General features: G+C 46.3%; 1 protein-coding gene across 5 annotated transcripts in view; it reads right to left on the reverse strand.

Annotated features, from left to right (window-relative positions):
• PRDM16 (PR/SET domain 16) overlaps nucleotides 1-16,752 on the reverse strand; it is a 454,646-nt gene that overhangs the window by 280,883 nt on the left and 157,011 nt on the right. For all 5 annotated transcript variants that reach the window (XM_081016023.1, XM_081016025.1, XM_081016026.1 and 2 more), the window contains exon 2: nucleotides 8,709-9,058. In XM_081016023.1, the coding sequence (XP_080872149.1) occupies nucleotides 8,709-9,058 (350 nt within the window). The remainder of the gene's footprint in view (nucleotides 1-8,708; nucleotides 9,059-16,752) is intronic.

The following is a 16,752-nucleotide window of genomic DNA, read 5'->3' on the forward strand; positions in this document are numbered from 1 at the left end:
TTTGTTTTGAAGACCAGGCTAACCTAGCCTGGATGCAACCCAGGGATGTCAGAAATGCATGTACACAATGGATACTATTTATTGCCTCAACATCCATCAGGGACAATTTAATGATTTACATTTTTAGAAGTATCTGCCAGGGCTGGGCCGTGGGAAGCAGTCTGGAGCCGAAGTCAGAAGGCTGGGAACTAGGATTCGGGACTAGAGAGCAATTGGGCAGGACCAGAGAACGAGCAAAAGAGGCCAGATCGAACAGTAGGCCAGAAACGCAGTACACACACATACAGGTATCCACAGGTGAACAGTGCCTGCCTCCTCATCTGATGCATGCAGATCAGTTGAGGGAGGGGTTATCACAGCAGCTGCTGGTGCCCACTGGGACTGGCAGGGCAGAACAACAGAGAGGTTGAGCCAGGGCCAACGATAGGCAGAGACAACTCATTCTAATTTTTTCCCCAACCTCCAGATCAGCCTCTACCCCAGGGCTGGGGGCGGGCGGGCTACCCACCTCTGCTTTAGAACCATGAGGTTGAGAAATTCTCCATCCCGTTTTAAGTTTCTGGAAACAAGAAGAATTACCGACAAAAGAAGAATGGAGGATGAAACTGATGGACTATGCAGAATTAGATAAATTAACAGGAAGAATTCGAAATCTGCGGGACCAGAGATTCACAGAAGACTGGCATAAATTTACGGACTATTTGGAGAGTAATTGTGATGATCATATTACGCTTGTAGGTTTGCGAAAAGTTTTGTAAGGTGGACTATTTGAAATATTGCAAAAAAAAAGGTAATGAGGGGGACTGTTAGTTAAGATAATTAAAGGCAATAGGAATTTAAGAAATGCAGAATAAGTGATAAGAACGGAAGACCATCAGAGGGGCTGATGGAAGTCCAAAAAGATTGTATAAGATGTGAAGTTCTGTTGTATGAATGATAACTAATATGTAATATATATATATATATATATATATATATATATATACACACACACACACACACACACACACACACACACACACACATATATATGAGAAATTCTCCATCCCAAACTGAGTGACAGCCAGGAGTTTTAGGGAGAAGAATTTTTTTTTTTTTTTTTTTTAAATATGCACCAGGTATCTGACTCCACATGAAACCCTCTGAACAATGAGCAGCCTAGAATATCTTTTCCCAGCCTTGAATCCGTGGATGTTGTTGGACTATGACTGCTATGGTCCCTGACCACTGCCAATGCTGGCTGGGAATGGTGGGTGATTTAGTCTACCGAAGGGGAAAGCTGGACTAAAGCTACAGTAAGTCTCTAAAGGGGTTGTATATGTGGCCTTCAGAAGTTGCCTCTGTTTAGCAGCCAACCAACACTCTCCCCCCCCCCACACACATACAACTGACGTGCTGCGCTCCTTAAGGAATGTTTTCCTTCATTCCACAAGGTGTTTCCGTTTAGCTCATAAAATGTATATTTTAATGTGTGCAAATCCAGGCCTGCCTTCATGTCCACACCCTACTTGGAATGGCCTGATATTTCCAAGGCTAAAAAAAAAAGAGGAGGTGGGAAGGAGGATGTTTCTGCAAGCAACTCCGTAAGGTGGTGCTAATCAAACATTCCGAAAGTTATGAGATTCACGGTTGAAGTATCCCAGGGCAGGAAGATCTTCTGAGGCACCTTTGTTAAATGCAGTGGAAAGCTGTTGAGAGATTTGGCAAAGGATCCTTTTTCCCCCCAACCATTTTTTTTTTTGGGGGGGGGAGTGGGAGGAGGTAGTTTTGATAGGTTAATCATATTTATTCCTCCATTCAATAATCCATTCACATGTGTGGGGTGGCTGTGTTGCATGTGATTGGTTCTTCTTGGGCAACCTGAGCAGAAGTCCTGATTCATTGACAGATGGTGGGAAGGTTAGGGATAGTGTGTAAAATTCCAGAGATTGCAGCCATCTAATTTCTACTTAGAGGAAACTGGCTGGAATGAATGGACCTAAGTTAACCATGCCTATTAATTTCAACAGGCTCACTCTGAGTAGGATTATATTGGATACGAACCCAGATTTGGCTAGTTAAACCTGTCATCTGATTAAATGACTGATGGGAAGCCTGTGGCCCTCTCAGACTTCATCTCCCATCAGCCCCAGCCAGCATGGCCCATACTGGGGGCACAGTGCTGGGGGCACTGTCATACAGTGGTTCCGCTCCTTCCTCCTGGGCCGTGTTCAGAAAGTGGTGGTGGGGGATGAGTGTTCAGACCCCTGGGCTCTCACTTGTGGGGTGCCTCAGGGTTCTGTCCTCTCCCCCATGCTTTTCAACATCTACATGCAGCCGCTGGGAGAGATCATCAGGGGGTTTGGGCTGGGTGTTCATCAGTATGCGGATGATACCCAGCTCTACCTCTCTTTCAAATCAGAACCAGTGAAGGCGGTGACGGTCCTGTGTGAGTGTCTGGAGGCGGTTGGAGGATGGATGGTGGCAAACAGATTGAGATTGAATCCTGACAAGACAGAAGTACTGTTTCTGGGGGACAGGAGGCGGGCAGGTGTGGGGGATTCCCTGGTCCTGAATGGGGTAACCGTGCCCCTGAAGGACCAGGTGCGCAGCCTGGGAGTCATTTTGGACTCACAGCTGTCCATGGAGGCACAGGTTAAATCCGTGTCCAGGGCAGCTGTGTACCAGCTCCATCTGGTACGTAGGCTGAGACCCTATCTGCCCGCGGACTGCCTTGCCAGAGTGGTGCATGCTCTGGTTATCTCCCGCTTGGACTACTGCAATGCGCTCTACGTGGGGCTACCTTTGAAGGTGACCCGGAAACTACAACTAATCCAGAATGCAGCAGCCAGACTGGTGACTGGGAACGGAAGCCGAGACCATATAACACCGGTCTTGAAAGACCTACATTGGCTCCCAGTATGTTTCCGAGCACAATTCAAAGTGTTGGTGCTGACCTTTAAAGCCCTAAACGGCTTCGGTCCAGTATACCTGAAGGAGCGTCTCCACCTCCATCGTTCTACCCGGACACTGAGGTCCAGCACCGAGGGCCTTCTGGCGGTTCCCTCACTACGAGAAGCCAAGTTACAGGGAACCAGGCAGAGGGCCTTCTCGGTAGTGGCGCCCTCCCTGTGGAACGCCCTCCCACCAGATGTCAAAGAGAACAACAACTACCAGACTTTTAGAAGACATCTGAAGGCAGCCCTGTTTAGGGAAGCTTTTAATGTTTGATGTATCATTGTATTTTAATATTCTTTTGGAAGCCGCCCAGAGTGGCTGGGGAAACCCAGCCAGATGGGCGGGGTATAAATAATAAATTATTATTATTATTATTATTATACTCATAAATGGTGGGAACTGAAGGCGCAACAACCACTGAATGGATTTCCATTTGTGTTGAGTATTTGATGAAGTCATAAGTGGTAGTAGTGGAGAATGGGTAAGGAGCTGATTTGTTGTTGAATTAAACATGCATGGTTTTGTATATTGGGGTGGGCAGGCTTCAGCATGAAATGATGGGACATTTGCTTTGCTTGAACAAACATTCACCCAGTTCAGTATCCCATGTCCTGATCCATCCACAACAGGCACTCAAAGGGCCAAGTGATGCAGTGGGTGAGGGGCTGCAGGACTATGGAAAGCTCCAGGTGAGCAACTTGCTCCAACAAAGGCTTTCTCATGCCCTCCCACCCACCTGAAGAGTGTGAGCCCTTAAAGCAGTGGTTCTCAACCTGTGGGTCCCCAGATGTTGTTGGACTACAATTCCCATCATCCCTGACCACTGGTCATGCTGGCTAGGAGTGATGGGAGTTGTAGTCCAACAACATCTGGGGACCCACAGGTTGAGAACCACTGCCTTAAAGGCTGCTCCCCAACCCAAGCACTTCTTCTCCTAACCTCTCCCTTTGCCACTGGGCAAGCATAGTAGAGCAGGAAGTACTTAAACCTTCAGGTGACTTGGCCTTAGGGGAACTCACCTGTTGGGGTCCTGTCTCGCATTCCAAAGCACAGGTGGATTATCACAAACCCACTCCAATTCACAAGTAGATAAGAGCCCTGCAGCTGCATCAGGTCAAAAGCCCATCTGGTCCAGCAGCCTTTTCTCACAGTGGCCAATCAGATGCCCATTATGGGAAAGCCTGACAGCAGGACTTGAGCGCAGCAGTTTTAAATGTTTTGAATTGCTGTTCCAAACTCTTTTTCACTGATATGTGGTTTTACCCTTTTTGCAAACCACTTTGCGGTTGTCGCTTTGTGTTCGTGGTATATTAATTTTATGAAATAAATACGAAATAAATGAAATGCTCTCCCCTCACCTGTGATTCCCAGCAACTGGTCTTCAGAGGACTGCTGCCTCTGATAGTGGTGGTTTAACACACCTAACGTGGAAAGTAGCCACTGATAGCTTTATCCTCTGGGAATTTGCCTAATACGCTTTCAGACCCACCCAAGCTGGTGTCTGTCACTCCCTTTTGTGACAGTAGCTTAACCATGCAAAATTCTGTCGTTTTATGCTTGTCCTGAACCTTCCAATGCCCAGCTTCACTGGATGCCCATGAGTTATATTCTAATCAAACAGGGAGAAATGCTTTTCTCTGCCTTCTTTCTCCCCTCCATGAATTCCTCAGCCAGTGGCACAGGAGCCTTAAGACTTGGCTGCCCCGTCCTTTTTCCAGGCATGAGACTGGGGCCACGCCACAGCCAGATGCCTCTGGAAGTGTCCAAAGTAAACTGTTTATGCATCGCATTCAGGATGTGAAAAACCCTTGCCACTTCATGCATCTGACACTTGGCTCGACAATAAATCAGCCAGATCTTTTACATGCCACAGCTCTCAATGCCTTTTCCACTGGCACCTCGCTAACAAGGCCGCTCTTCTGGAATCTGTCCCCATGGAAAGCATCACACTTTTGCCTTGTGAAGAGGAAATCCTCCACCCTCCCAACACCTTTGGGGTACAAGGGAGGAGGGAGGGGAGATGTACAATGGCAACAGGAATGCCAGCCTAAGAACACGGAAAGTCACACATGTAAGAGGAAGGAAGGTTGGGAGATGATCTGGTTTCTAGCCAGATTCTTTTAACAATGCTCAGATTAGGAGAAGAGCAGCATCCGGTGATTGCCAGGAAAATTATTTATCATCGCAGGTGAAGAGGACCACCACAAGTGCCAAGTGGGAAGATGTCTATCCTTGCAGATCAAGTACTATATACAAAGACATCACCAATGACAGTCAGCAGTAGATACACGCAATGGTGGCTGGTGCTCACTGGGACTGGAAGGCAGGGAGCTCAATAGTAGGTGGAGCCAGAGCCAATGATGGACAAAACCATTGCTTCCTCCCAGCCCATGCAAGTTTGCAAGCCCTCCATGGCAGATCATGTGGATTCTAACCTTTCGCATGAGATGAGAGGACCTGGCTGAGCTGAGAGCAGACTGGCGTTGCTGGGGCAGTTGCCACTGTGCTCTAATGGACCAGCTTCCTGTGGATATATGGAATCACTATTCAAAACAGAGGTGCTCAAAAATGTGAGCATCCATGCTCGATGCAGAGGTGGCCTCATCTAAGGTAGGCACAGACCACCTGTTGAGCTTGCAGAGACTCGAACCACAGCTTGCACTTCTATCAAGGGGTCTACCAGCCTCACAACTCCCACCTGTAAAGGACCGCTCCATTCAGCCCAGGAAATGCAGGAGCTGAATGGTGCTGCCTGCTCTGTTCCTTCTTCCTTCTCTCCCTCTCTGAAGTACACCCCCCCCTTGGGGAAAAAGGGGGTCAGGAGGAACTGGGCTGCAAGAGTGTGTCAGCCGATGTTTTAAAATGGGGTGGTGGTGAAGCTGTGGCCCTACAATTCCCATCATCCCTGGTCATCAGTCATGCTGGCCAGGGCTGATGTGGGTTAGAGTCCAATAACATCTAGTTGGCTGCAGGTTTCCTAAAGTAAAGGTAAAGGGGCCCCTGACCATTAGGTCCAGTCGTGACTGACTCTGGGGTTGCGGCGCTCATCTCGCTTTATTGGCTGAGGGAGCCAGCGTACAGCTTCCGGGTCATGTGGCCAGCATGACTAAGCCGCTTCTGGCGAACCAGAGCAGCGCACGGAAACGCCGTTTACCTTCCCGCTGTAGCGGTACCTATTTATCTACTTGCACTTTGACGTGCTTTCGAACTGCTAGGTCAGTCAGTCAGTCACTTTTATTGCACATAGCCAAAGGCTGCCGCAATGTACACAGAATTATTTGACAATTAAAAGAAAATATACTGAATTGGTAAAAAAAGACTTAAAACATTTATATTAATAAAACATTACGTACTCTAAACAAAGCTATAAAAGTACCCGAATGTACAAATAAAAACATTAAACAATAAAATTCATAAGCTAAAATCATCACATGGTCACTAATGTTAAAAACAATATCAATTAATACAGTGTGCAATTTATACTCAGAGTTTGGTGACAAAGATAGAGCATAGCCTGAGGTAGATAGATAGGATCAAATAAATAGCAGCAGTTGTAAAAAGTGCTACCCTCCAGGTCACATACTTGTGTCTGCAAGGAGACATAACATCATATCAAGGGGGTTCTGGCCAGGGGACCCTGTCATTATAGGTACCAAAAATCTTTTTCTTGCATCATTATATAACGGACAGTGCAAGATATAATGCAAAAAGTTGGCAGGAGCAGGGACCGAGCAATGGGAGCTCACCCCGTCGCAGGGATTCGAACCGCTGACCTTCTGATCAGCAAGTCCTAGGCTCTGTGGTTTAACCCACAGTGCCACCTGCGTCCCCAGGCAGGTTTCCTACCTTTGCTTTAAAAAGTGTTTTCTATGAAGCAGCCCAACAGAGGTTTTTTGGGGGGTGAGAAAGTGGTAGCTTCCCATAGATTCCCATACCTAGCTAAGAATGTACAGTGGTACCTCGGGTTAAGAACCTAATTCATTCTGGAGGTCTGTTCTTAACTTGAAACTGTTCTTAACCTGAAGCACCACTTTAGCTAATGGGGCCTCCTGCTGCCGCTGCACCGCTGGAGCACGATTTCTGTTCTCATCCTGAAGCAAAGTTCTTAACCCGAGATACTATTTCTGGATTAGTGGAGTCTGTAACCTGAAGCGTATGTAACCTGAAGCGTATGTAACCCAAGGTACCGCTGTACTCATCCACGCAGAATGGCCAGGATACAGAGGTCTCAGCATGGTGACAAGAGTCCCCTGCTTAAGAAAGCCCTGCTGTGTGAGTTTTGGGGGTTTTTTGTGTTTTTTGAGGTTAACACAGGTCCCAGTCAGTTTTGCTTTTGGACGGCTTCCCTGCCTGTTGAGAGAAGAAGTTCCTAAAACTAGCAGCGCCTTTCCGACAGGTTTAGTGTGAAGCAAATGCAACCTGTCAAGCAGCTACATCACGTGTTTGCCTTGACTCTCACCCAGGACAGGAAGCAAAAACACCAGCAGTTCCATTTATTGCCTGACCAAAAAAAAAAAAGGAGCTCTCAAAAATGTTCCTAGAAAGTGAACTGCTTTTCTAGTTCCAGTTTTCCTGTCAAAGTTAAGAGAAAATTGTCCATCATGTTTATATTTTGTGAGGAGAGGGGGGCAGGACTTCTCATACCACTAGAGATATTTAGCAGTGAGTTCAATAACTATATAAAGACTGTTTACAAAATCAGGTTTTAAAAGCTTTGCTGTCAGAAACTGAACATATAACTAGGTCTGTGGGCACAGCATTCTATGCAGTGTTGCTGTTCTTAAGACACCCACACATTTTGTTCCAAGTATATTCAGATTCTATGCATCTGGAAAACAGAGAAAACCTGTCTTCCTTTGCAAGAGTTTCTCAGCCCTCCTGCTAGCATGGTACAGAGTACTCAGAATGTCAGCATAGGACCTGGGGAACTAGAGTTCAAATCCCTGCTCAGCCATGAAGCTCACTGGGATGACCATGGGCCAGCCACAGTCCCTCTGCTTAACCTACCTCACAGGGTTGTTGTGATGGGGAGGGGCAGAACCACGTAGCCACCTAGGAGAAATGGTGGGATAGAGATGCAAAACAGTAAAGAAGAAGAAGAGTTTGGATTTGATATCCTGCTTTATCACTACCTGAAGGAGTCTCAAAGTGGCTAACATTCTCCTTTCCCTTCCTCCTCCACAACAAACACTCTGTGAGGTGAATGGGGCTGAGAGACTTCAGAGAAGTGTGACTGGCCCAAGGTCACCCAGCAGCTGCATGTGGAGGAGCGGAGACGCGAGCCCGGTTCCCCAGATTACGAGTCTACCGCTCTTAACCACTATACCACACTGGCTCTCAAACAAATAAAAGGGGGAAGTTCTCAAGGGTCTGATGCTAGCAAGTGGACATTTGCTTCCCCACCCCCAAATGCCAGCAAGCCCAACCCCTGACCACTACCCTCCTTTTAAACCAGCATTCCCATCAGTGCTGAACTTTGAATTTCCCACAAAGCCCTTAAAAAAAGCCATTTCTCAAGAATTCAATCTTATGAGGCCATGGACCCTATAAAGAATGGCTGTGGAACTTCCAAAAAGTGTGTTTGTGGGACTGAAACCAAATCATTCATAACAATAAATAATCATTGCACAATAAAAATCAGAATATCCACAAAGACATGAAATCAACAAAGCCACTCTTCTTCCCAGTCCTGGAGGTCATCCAAAAACAAAGGCTGCACCTTCCTCCAAAGCCAAACCAATCACCATTGTATTAGTCCAAAGCCTTCTTACCTCCCATCCAAAGTTTGCTTCTTTCAACATCGTCCTTGGAAAGGTCATGTAAGGCCCGAATCTTTCCCCAATTTCAATCTTCTTTTTGGTCCAGATGCCCAGCCCTGCCCCTGGAATGGAAGACTCCCTCAGCTCAAAGTCGGGCGGGATTGGAATGTCATCGGGGATGTAGACGGGAGCTTCATACGGAGAGCCTTCCTTGGGGTTGAAGTCTTCTCCGGCGGGGAAAGGGGATGGCGGCCCCACGGGGATGGGGGACATGATGCTGTCCTCGGTCTCCTCCTCCCCGCTCTCGCCTGCTAGGAGGTCTGCCTCGGTTTCGTACATGTTGTTCACAATCTCGTTGTCACCTTGAAAACACACACAAACAGAAAGGGATAAGCGGTGAGATCCTCTTCTCTTGGGCAAAGGGAATAGTCAAGCACTCCCTGGGTACCAAGGCAGCGAGATTAGCCTCAGAAACAGGCCTCTGTGGAACCAGGGGAGGACCTGACAGGCTTCATAAGGACTGCTGCTGCCCAGCAGAGAATACTGCTTCTTATGCCCTTTTAAAATGTGTTGGGGTGTGTGTGTGTTATTGTTATTTTAGAGCCGCCATACATCTGTATTTCCCCGGACATGACCAGGATTTCAAAGGCGGAATTGACATTGGGGAGGGGGGATTTCTAAAAGGTGGTGTTTTGCCCTGGATCTTAGGCAAGTCAATGGAAAAATTGTGTATTTTTGGCATTTTTGCTAAAAAGAAAAGCACAACAACTTGGGGATCTTCCTACACAAAAAGCTCAACAAATTTTGGGGTGTCCTGGTTTTTTATTTTTTGAAAAATGGCAACTCTTGTGTTATGTTTTTTGTGCTTTTATATTTTATCCTGTGAACTGCCCTGAGACCTGTGGGTATAGGGCAGTATATAAATTCACTAAATAATGATTTAAAAAATGCTAGTTGAAGATTCTGTTGACTCTATCAACCACTGACATTGTTTAAAGAGATGGAAAGGACCAAGCTTTGCATGTGGAAGGTCCCATCATCTCCAAGTAAGGATGGGAATGTCCCCTTCCTGAACCCCCGGAGAGCCTCTGCCAGTCAGTGTAGACCAAGGGTCTGAGAATAAGGGTAAGGCTAGGGATGAATTTGAGCAAGGAACACATGGGGACAGTGTGCTACATTTACTATTTCCCTCTAATATTTCTATGTATTTTAGCAAAGCAAAAGCCATGCATATATCAGCTTCGCAGGCCAAGATGTGTGCATCTGAATGAACTATGTAAGGCCATGTTTATTTTTTGCAAGCAATGGCAATTCCTGAGTCACAAGCAGCTCATCTTTGCAAACTTACTGGGAAAAGTACCGTACATATTCCTTTATTGAGGAAAGTTGTTCAAAAAAAATATGCCTCCCTCTCTCTCTCTCCATCTCCCCCAACAATGTTATAGTCCTACCATGTTCCTGTAGTATAACCATGCCACCCGCAGTTCAGGCTTGGCCACAGACGCCATTCAAAATCCATGTCTGGATCTGGTTCAGTGAGTTACTCAAAAGGAGGTGAGCAGCCAACCTGCCCTTGAAACCATGCCTCTCGCTTTTATGCCCTGCTCGGCAAGCCATAGAGAACAGTTTCTCCTTGAACACAACAGCATCACAAGCATATGCACAACTGTACTCAGGTGTAGGGATAGGTGAACGTTTCCGTTTTAGTTTATCTCAGTTACTTATTGTTCTAATTATAAGCTCATTTCTCCACATCTCCACATCAGTGTGTGTGTGTTTTTTAATGAAAAGTCCTTGTGAAAATTCATCAGCATTTTAGTGTGAAAACAGATAGGTAGGTAGGTAGGTAGGTAGGTAGCAATTTTGCCAAATATACACAGTTTCACAAAGCAATTTGCACTAATATATTGCATTCTGGTATGTTATCTTCACCAACATATGTATTTATGTACACACGTTACCCTGGTATATGCATTTTTGCAAGCACTGCTGCAATGCGCTCTATGTGGGACTGCCCTTGAAGCTAACCCAGAAGTTGCAACTAGTCCTGAATGTGGCGGCTCGACTGCTAACGTAGAAACTGAGTAGGTAAGTCAAAGGTTTGGTAAAGGACCTGGGCTGCAGAACTGTCATGGAAAGGTACTGAGTTCAATGAAAATTGGCTTTTTGACCATGAATCTAATTTCATTCAATACAGCAGGTTGGGTTAATAAGCTGACGGATAGGAATTTGTCAAAAAGAAACCGGGAGCTAGCTAGCTAGATATACGACTGAAGTTAAACTCGTCTCTCCACTGCAGTGTACATATTACTCGATTAAAAAAAACAAAACCCTTCACATCAGGAAGAAGGTTTGCCTGTGATTGAATCCTGGGTTACGGCAGGGTGGTGGAAATGTGCTTCTCGGTTTAATGGCTGCAGAAAAATAGATTCATAATCCGCTTACAAACAGAGCCCTTCAGGAACTATTTCAGATCTATTCTCTGCAGAGAAAACAAAAAGACCCAAACCTTTAAAAGTCATGTGGCTAAAACACTTATTTAATTTAGGAGCATTCAGAAGAGTAATTATGAGCCTACAAGTGGGTAGGGGTGTCTTTTATTTCTTCTTCCACTGATTTGTGCCTTCCGCTCACAAAAGCAGCAAAGAGCCGCAGCTGTTTCCCTCATGCACTAAAGTTCTATGTTGTTTGGGAGCAGAGGGAGAGAGAAAACACCCCCAGAAAACATTCAAATAGGACATATGCAGAACAAACGTAAAATTGCAAGGGAGAGCAATTAGCTGAATTAGTCAGAGTAAGTGACCACATCAAGGAACCAACAATGCGTCCGGTCAGGAGGGAGCATGGCACCCTTGGTTGCAAGGGAACTGTAGCACAGATGGAAGACGCTCAGCACCATACAGGAATGAACCGTGCACTGTGTCCTCTGTTGTTACTTTTAAACACACACACACACACACGCAGGCTAAATACCCTTAATCTTGCAAAGTCGTTCTCCCTCCGCCCAGCCCCAAGAGCAATTAGGAAATTAGTGTGATTATTTTAGCAGGCTGCAAATTGCGACACTTAAAACTGGGTTGCAAAGGAAGGCTGTAATTCCACAGTCACCCGTTACATCCCCTTTCTGCTCTTTCGCTTGCTTGTTTGTTTGTTTTGCTAAAATGCATAGAAAGGGAGGGGGGAAGAGCAACCTGTTCAATGAGCTTTGGAAGAAAAGTTAAAAATAATAATACAGTGGAAACCGCTAACTGTCTCTAGCTAGATTTCTGCATTCTGTCGGAGTCTCGGAGATGCTGGGTTGTCTGCAACTAAGTTTTACACAGAGCAAACCCACTGAAATTAATGGACCTGTGTCTGTTATAGGACTAACATTGGATACAAAGTGCTAGAACTCCATTGCCTACCTCTACCCCTGTTGACACAGACAGGCCATTTCTGCTACTCAAGACAGTGGCTCTAAACCGCACAATACCTTTAAAGCACTCTGGTGCCACTTTGAATGGTGGTAGAAGAACCCTGGGAACTGTAGCTTGTTAAGGGTGCTGAGAGACATCAGGAGACTCCTGTTCTCCTTCACAGGACTACAACTCCTAGAATTCCCTGGGAAGACGGATTGGCTTTCAAACCATTCTGAGAGCTGTCCTAGGCGGAGATGTTACCAGGGATTGAACCTCGTATGCAAAAAGTGGATGCTCTACCACTGAGCTATGGCTCTGAGATAGCATGTTGCTCTATGAGCCTGGCAATGTAGAAAGGTACAGGTAGGGCTACAAGACCAGGACCAAGCTTTTAAATAAATAAATAAAACCCTTTCATATGTGGCAATCGGCTGGGTTGTTTCCCTCCCCTTTCTCACTTTTTTTTGGGGGGGTGGGGTGGGGGGGAGAACAAATTTACCTTTCCCCAGCCCAGCCATCAGCTGCAGGCTCCCTGCTTTCTTTGTGCCATATTTCCCTCCTCGCTCCCCGCACCCCCCTCCCCAGAATAACAATCCAACAACTGCCTCATTGTGGACTCTGGAGCAATGTGCGGGACTCCTAGCGAGAATATTAATGGCTGACCTCTGATGTAATCGGGGAAGGGGAGGGAGGGAAATAGCACCCGACCGAAATTGCAGTTTTCACTTCAGCGTGGAAAGGCATTTTTTGTGCTGCCGAATAGGAGCAGAGCAGTTATAACAGCAGGGCTCGACTTTTAAGGAATGAATCTTTCATCCCTTTTATATTCTCAAAACGGGGCCTCTGGCCTCTGAGAAATATTCCCCTCCTTTTCTTTTGAGGCCTCATAAACGCTTATTCTGAAAATCATTGCTTTGGATCACTAAAGGGATAGGAAGGAGGATTTTTTTTGTTGCGTGCATTCCGGGGCGAATGCATCTATCGTTTATGAACATTTCCTTCAGCGAGAGAGAAAAAGAGAAAGAGAGCGAGAGGGGGGGGGGAGAGAGAGGGCAATCTTGCTTACGCAAACATGCCCCCAGAAACAAGCCTTTCAGAAGCATTATACACCATAATCCCGAAAATACTTGTGGTTGCAGTAAATGTTTCTCCTCTGGGTATTAGCAAGTCAAATTATTTTCCACTCTATGATTAGCCCCCTTTGCACTTATGAAACAGGGATTCCAACCAGGCTGAGGAGGGAAGGCTGAGTTTAAGAGCAGAGTGAGACCATCGAAGGGGAACTTGACATGACAAGCTGCCCGGCTCCTGAGCAGTATTGAGGGTTCTTTTTGTCGCTGTTCCCTCTGTACTTAAGGGTGCCTAGAGGGTTGTGCGGCAACCTGCCTGAGAAATATCACTTCTCAAAACCAAACCTCTACAGCGATGACAAAAGCCAACAGCTCCACCTGCTTCTCTAACCTTAACATTTCATGTGGTGTCAACTCCTGTCCCAAGTGTAATCTGCTTTCAGAGTTGGAATCAGGGGTTGGCATCATTGGCCGTCTGCTGACATCCACACCCTGTCAGGGAAATAGAGGTATCTACCTTATACCAAGGGACGCGGGTGGCGCTGTGGGTTAAACCACAGAGCTCAGGACTTGCCGATCAGAAGGTCGGCGGTTCGAATCCCCACGACGGGGTGAGCTCCTGTTGCTCGGTCCCTGCTCCTGCCAACCTAGCAGTTCGAAAGCATGTCAAAGTGCAAGTAGATAAATAGGTACAGCTCCGGCGGGAAGGTAAATGGCATTTCCGTGCGCTGCTCTGGTTCGCCAGAAGCTGCTTAATCATGCTGGCCACATGACTCGGAAGCTGTACGCCAGCTCCCTCGGCTAATAAAGCGAGATGAGCGCCGCAACCCCAGAGTTGGCCACGACTGGACCTAATGGTCAGGGGTCCCTTTACCTTTTGCCTTATACCAAGTCAGACCACTGGTCTATCTAGCTCACTACTGCCTAGATGCTCCTGGGTTTTACACTATGAATAGTCCCAGCCCTACCTTGAATTTGGGACCTTCTGCATGCAAATCAGGTTCTCTACCACTGAGCTATGGGCTTTCTCCACTGCTAGCCTCCAAAGCCTTTTGGTCCTGCTCTTCCTTCTCCTCTCTGTTGCCTCCAAGGTGAGCCCAAGACACTTTGCGGCCTGAGGAGAGGGCACCACTACTCCTATAGCATGTGCAGGACTAGTCTGGTCCAAACATTGGTGACAGGATGGCATCCTCCATCACACCTGAAGCCTCTTCTCGTTGAGGTGTGTAAAATGATGCATGGTGTAGAGACATTGGATAGGGAGAATACTAGGACCCAATGGGGCTATACAACGAACCTGAATAGCAAGAGACAAAGAGCAGACAAAAGGAAGCACTTCTTCACATATGGATTTCCCTCCAACCGAATGTAGCGATGGTCACCAACTTGGATGGCTTCAAAAGAAAATTAAGCAAAGTCACTGAGAATAAGGCTATCAATGGTTATAATGATGCCTACGGTCTACCTCTGCTGTTGGAGGCAGTATCCCGGTTGCTTGGAATTGCAGGTAGGGAGAGTTGCTGTTCCACTCAGGTCCTGCTCATGGGCTTCCCAAAGGCATATAGTTGGTCACTGTGAGGACAGGATGCTGGCCTGATCCAACAGGGATTTTCAGATGCTCTTAAACCACCAAGGTATCCGAGAGGTGCAACTAGATGGCTGCTTGGTACTCACAGATTTGTCCTCCAGCAGAGGGGAACCATTGCCCTCACTTCATGCCAGCATCCATCATTTCACTCTGCTTAATGGAAGGCCTGCCCTCCATCTTTCCTTTGCTCTCGACCTCTGGATAGCATTGCAAATTCGGCCAAGAGAGAGAGTCAGTATCAGTAACAATGAGAAGTGAGTGGTAGTCATTGGCCACTATGAGTAGCAGAAACTGGACTCCACTATGAGTAGCGGAAACTGGACTCTTATTCTCAGGAAGGTCCCCACTCAGGAGTGGGTCACTTAAATGAAGGGCCCTCCAAACATCATTTTCATTTTGTATTCACAATGTGTTTTGCTCACAATGGTTTGGTGCAATTCCACTTTCAATACTAATGGTGTCAAGAAAAGTCTTGCGGTGGACATACCGCTTTGTTTCCTATCAGTGCATGTCCTATAACTTCCTGTTGAAATTCTGCAACTTTTCATCCTTCAAACGTTCTGGTGTTTGTTTGCTTTTTATCCCACTTATGGTGCAAGAGTGCTGCTCCAGATGGCAATAAGGCAGGGACACTGGAGAAGCATCACAGAACAACTCGTAGAGTGGATTGATAGGTGGACGGTCCAGTGTAAATCCACCACAAATGCCCTATTGCTTGCAACAGTGACATGTTGCAGAATGCAGCAGCAGCAGAAGTCTGTAGGAGCCCGATGCCATGCTTTGGTACAATGTATTTTAATTACGTGTGGATATTTAATCATTGATTTTTATACTCATAAAAGACCGAGAAGCCGTTTTCGGCATGTTAAGTGGCATATAAATTAAATAATGATGATGCTTTGCACTAAGGACTAAGTATGATGACTGTGGATGATTGCATTTTGGGGTCATGCCACCGACAGCTTAGGATCTGGCCTGTAGCAGTTTTGTGAAATTCCGTCGCATTATGTGTTTTGCCTGACACATGGCAGTCCTCCAAGGCTCAGATTTGGCAGACAGCTGGAGAACTGGATGTTCACAAGAAAGAAAGAAAGAAAGAAAGAAAGAAAGAAAGAAAGAAAGAAAGAAAGAAAGAGAGGAAAAGAAAAGGGGGCAGGGGGGGAAAAGGAAAAGGAAAACGGGTCATTTTTACTTGGACTCTGTGGGCTGCACAACCCTGACAGGCAGGAAGAGGATTCCCTGGGGGTGGGGGAGGTTGTTGGCTTAGGAATCGTACAGAGGGAGGTGGGGAGATAGAGAGAAGGTGTGGGGAGTACAAACAGCCTGTAAAGGCAGAGAGAAGGATTGCTGGTTCTTGTTTATGAAAGGCAAAGTGTGACATTTTGGACCAAGGAAGTGAACAACTGAAAAGAAACAGTACATGATAGAGGCAGGTAAGACTGGGAGGTGTAGCAGTGAGTTTCACTCATCTGCACCCACCCTAAAGACAATTCAACTCAACATTGCTGAAGGGTTGCCATCTTTTACCCATCATGCTCCCTGCTCCATATATTTGAACTGAAAGTTTACAGCCCAAATGGACAGCTGCTAGCAACATTTATGATAACAACATCAACATCAACACTGATCATAGCTGTCAACGTTTCCCTTTTTTTAAGGGAAATTCCCTTAAAATTCCTCACAAGAAAAGGGAAATGTTGACAGCTATGACACTGATATCTATCTATCATCTATCATCTATCATCTATCTAGCGATCTATCTACCGTATTTTTTGCTCTATAAGACTCACTTTTTCCCTCCTAAAAAGTAAGGGGAAATGTGTGTGCGTCTTATGGAGCGAATGCAGGCTGCGCAGCTATCCCAGAAGCCAGAACAGCAAGAGGAATCACTGCTTTTGTGGCGCAGCAATCCCTCTTGCTGTTCTGGCTTCGGAGATTCAGAATATTTTTTTTCTTGTTTTCCTCCTCCAAAAACTAGGTGCATCTTATGGTCTGGTGCA

Source organism: Podarcis pityusensis (genome assembly GCF_964106645.2).
Source record: "Podarcis pityusensis genome assembly, chromosome: 8".
Classification (NCBI taxonomy): domain Eukaryota; kingdom Metazoa; phylum Chordata; class Lepidosauria; order Squamata; family Lacertidae; genus Podarcis; species Podarcis pityusensis.